At 31.3% G+C, this 4,568-nt stretch overlaps 1 protein-coding gene across 1 annotated transcript in view; it reads right to left on the reverse strand.

Annotated features, from left to right (window-relative positions):
* Window positions 1–1,155: 1,155 nt before the first annotated feature.
* Window positions 1,156–4,568, reverse strand: part of LOC106471917 (homeodomain-interacting protein kinase 2-like) — a gene marked incomplete at its 5' end in the record, with an annotated part of 39,922 nt that continues 36,509 nt past the window's right edge. The window contains 2 exons of the mRNA XM_013932542.2: window positions 1,156–1,544; window positions 4,093–4,282. Coding sequence (XP_013787996.1) covers window positions 1,160–1,544; window positions 4,093–4,282 — 575 coding nt within the window. The remainder of the gene's footprint in view (window positions 1,545–4,092; window positions 4,283–4,568) is intronic.

Here is a 4,568-nt window from a genome sequence, read left to right on the forward strand (position 1 = left end):
GGTAATTTGAGTTTCTAATTCATACCAAACTACAGACTTAGTATTTTGACTTCACAAACACCTAATTTGAACCAGTGCTGCATTCAACATACCATGTGACACACAAAAACCGATGTCTGTCTGTTTGTTAACATTTACTTTTAAATTAATAAACTGAATAATGTATAGTACTAAAATCTGAATTATAATCTACAATTTAATACCAGACATAAATTCGTGAAATAGTAGTTAAATAAAATTTTAATTGCGAGTCAATAAACGAGGCATGGCCTTTCACCAGTGACCCATCTCAAAAGGGTTAAATAGTTTTCAACTGCAAACATTACTAATATTTTGAGCAGTAAGATCCATCATGTTGGATACAAATCAGCAACTGATATTGTCATCTGTGCAATGTGAATCAAAGCATATTATCTCTTGATTTAATGCTTTAATTTGCATTTCTAGTGGGAAATTCAAACTGCATTATGTAGTTGATATATGGCTACAGGTTTGCCTAAAGGTTTAAAAAAAATAACCCATCAGTTCAGTGATTTTCTGGTGCCAAATGACACTTAAGCCAAATAATTCAGCAATCTAGAAATTATCTGGTGCCAAACAGTATTTAAAACAAAGTTCAAATTTAATTATTATTAAAAATATTGTTTAATAATAAAATTTATGATATTTATGTATTTTATTTGGCTTTAATGGTTTTTGGATTTCTTACTAATTAAACTATTAAGGTTGACTTTGTTTAAGTGCAAACCTGCATAATAGGCTTCTTCACTGTGCCACCACAAAGATCGAATCTCCATCTTTAGTGTTATAAACCATTAAACTTTCTGTTGGGCTAACACAGGAGCAAAACTACTAGAAACAATATCCTATTAACAATGTCCCTTGGTGACACATTGTCACTTAGCTCTCTTTGAAACCCTTGGTGACACATTAACACTTAGATATCTTTGAAACCCTTGGTGACACATTAACACCTAGCTCTCTTTGAAACCCTTGGTGACACATTAACACTTAGCTCTCTTTGAAACCCTTGGTGACACATTAACAATTAGCTATCTTTGAAACCCTTGGTGACACATTAACAGTTAGCTCTATTTGAAAACCTTGGTGACACATTAACACTTAGCTCAATTCAGAACCCTTGATGACCCATTAACACTTAGCTACATCTGAAACACTTCAGAAGAATATTGCTTACCCCATCTCTCATGAGAACAGGTGATCCTGAACATTTAAGCAGGCGCTCTCCTTCCAAGTTCTGTACCTGATGACGAGTGTAGTGTGGAAGCTCCCTTTCACTTCTACCTATTCCATACTGACCACAATAGTCCATTCTTCCTACTCCTGACCCCTGTCCATGGTTTCCAACATTTTGTTTCTGATGAATCATAGCAATAGGTATCTGCTCTTCTTCCCCCACACTGCTGACTTCTCGTTTTGTGGGAAACGTTGGTAAGATATCTGATTGAGAAACTAACTGGCTGTGGGAGTGTGCCTGAGCCTTAGCCAGAAGTCGCTTCTTTTGAGTAGTTGTTAGTGGGAGGCTGACAGAAGAACAAAATATAAACTTGTAAGTCCTAGAACACAAAGATCTTCCTTTAATGTTCAACATGTGTGTGTGTGGAATATAAAAATTAGATCAGAACTTCCAGCAGCAAGGTTTCATTAGATCTGAAGTGTTATGTTTTTGATGTATATATAAAGGTCAAACACTTAAACACAACTGATTTCTAAAATAATGTATTTACGTAAAAAATTATAAAGTTTACATTATTAATAATACCCAGTTTTTGTCCATTCTGAAAATGTGCACGCACCTTACTATCTAAATGCACATGTGCGCACACTATATTTCAACGGATGTAAATATACTTTAGCAAACATTTGGAACAACAACATATTATAAAATTATAAAGTTTACATTATTAATACAGCTATGTTTTTACAAAATCAACATCAAATCCCAAAATCTATTATAATAATACCCAGTTTTTGTCCATTCTGAAAATGTGCACGCACCTTACTATCTAAATGCACATGTGCGCACACTATATTTCAACGGATGTAAATATACTTTAGCAAACATTTGGAACAACAACATATTGAAAGCTTATGAACATTATTTAAAAAGGCCTAACGTTAGGTCGTACAATAACATAAGTTTATGTATTGATAGTATTAAATACGGTAAAGTTTACCTCTAACTAAAGTAAAAAATGTATACAAGTTATAGAGTTAGTTTATTTTTTTATCAAATATAGGCCCTAATTAATAAAGGCTTAATAAAGGTTAGATCTAAGACAAGTGGACTTATAGATTTTGATATCTACAATTAGAATTCTTTTGTATTACTCTAGAAATCTTGAATTTAAAGAAGTACTGTTGCAACAAAGATACTAATTTGACCATAAATGTTTTGCAGGTCACAACTAACTCAACAACAATAATGATTACTCATTCTGAATGTGAAAAGGTTCAAAGAAGCAATGTTTAAAGGTTAGCTGAATAACCAATGTCTTAAAAATGCACGAAATAAATAGTCTTCACTATTATATATATAAAACTTGATGCTACAAAATAAAATTTCATCAGAGGCCGTCAATTATTATCTTATTCAATCTAAAGAATACTACATTTTGTAGTTATTTATTTTGTACATCTACTTTTCCTTTGACTATGTCAACCATTATCTCTTGTAACTATTAATGTTTTCAGAGTTTAACCCATTCACTGGGAAATACACGTCTCAGCTGCAGTGAAACAGAAAGTTATTTTTCTTCAATGAACACTATTTTTAGCCTAATTTTATATGAAGGATGTTACCCTTATATCCGATCACAAAAAACAAGGTAAACAATTACTCAATTTCCAACAGTTTATTTTACTATATTAAACAACAGTATTTTGAAAACCTTTATTCTTGTGATAAAGTAAAATAAGTATAGCTGTCATCAGGTCTGACACACTAGACAAAGAACAGCCAATTACCATCATGCATACATCATTAACTAGGAGCTACAGCTCATACTACACAGCATGCACAGCCTATATGGTGAAGTGAACTCATACCACGTGCTTTAATTAGCCTTGTGTTTGCATTTATAAGGTTAGTTTTAATGCATTTTATTTGTTTCTTGTTTGTGTGTATGTATGTTTGCATGTATGAATAACATGCACTGAATGTACAATATGTAAACAAAATGATAGTCAGCACTCATGCTATTTTGTAAGAAATGAAAATTCAAAACGTCAATACTGCTGTTAGCTATACCAATTTTTCTGCATGACGATCACACACATTTAATACGCTGAGTTATTGCGATACTAGAAACATTTTTCATCACAATTGTTGAAACACGAAAGACGTTTTATGAGTTGTTTTGCATTTTTATATAAACAGGAAGTATATATGGATCTATGTTTTGTGTAAAAAATGTGCTTTAAGAACACGCTAGTCCATATAACTTTTTTTTTGCAGTTACAGTAAACATAAACATCCATCGAGTAACTTATGGATATTAGTGTTTTGCATAAGAAGTCATAGCTTTGTGCAGTTGTTAATTTAATTGGAAGTAAATCTGTAGTTTTTATTCCTTTTACAACACACCTTGTATTATTGGAAGTAATGACAGAAACATTTTTCAACATATGATTATTAATGTAGCTAACATTTTAGTTACCAAAAAAAATGTATAAGTCTCGTGAATTTGAGTAAGTTGGTACAAGAAAAAAAAACAACTAAAATATATACAATAAATATTGCTAAGCTAAAAAAAATCAAAAACTTTCCTTACTACAATACTAATGATTATTTTTTTAAATCAAAGACAATTGAAAAATATAAATCCAACAAGTGAAAATTATTTGTCACCCACAATTATACACATTTTAAACCAGAATTATACACATTTTGTAAATCTTTACTTTCAATTTTTGAATAGATCCAAGTCGTATTTTACAAGGACACAAAATAAGAAATCTATTCCTACAAGTTTTATTAAATATACTTTTAGAGTAGAAACAATAACGTACACAGTTGATTTTGCAGTTTATCTGATATTCATATAAAACAACTTGAAGCTGCTTACTTACTTGTCTCTATCTCTGTGTGGCTCTGGTTTGATTACTTTCACAACAACGTTTGATGTGAAATTTGGTAAATTTCGAACTGGGCTGTAGTGGCCATCCGAGTCCGAGTCTGGGACTGTAACGCAGCTAACAACATTCTTTCGAGAGTGATAGCTTCCATTTCCTCGAGGCTTGTTAGGTAAAGAAAGATGGGCTTGGAAGAAAATACCATAAATAAAAATAAAGTTCTTCTTGCTAGTGATATAGTGTATTAGACATTGCTATAATGATATACATTACCACAAATAAAAATAAAGTTCTTGCTAGTGATGTATTGTATTAGACATTGCTATAATGATATACATTACCACAAATTACCACAAATAAAAATAAAGTTCTTGCTAATGACATAGTGTATTAGACATTGCTATAATGATATACATTACCACAAAATACCACAAATAAAAATAAAGTTCTTGCTAATGACATAGTGTATTAGA

The sequence above is a fragment of the Limulus polyphemus genome, unplaced genomic scaffold, assembly GCF_000517525.1.
Source record: "Limulus polyphemus unplaced genomic scaffold, Limulus_polyphemus-2.1.2 Scaffold4961, whole genome shotgun sequence".
In the NCBI taxonomy this organism is placed as follows: Eukaryota; Metazoa; Arthropoda; class Merostomata; order Xiphosura; family Limulidae; genus Limulus; species Limulus polyphemus.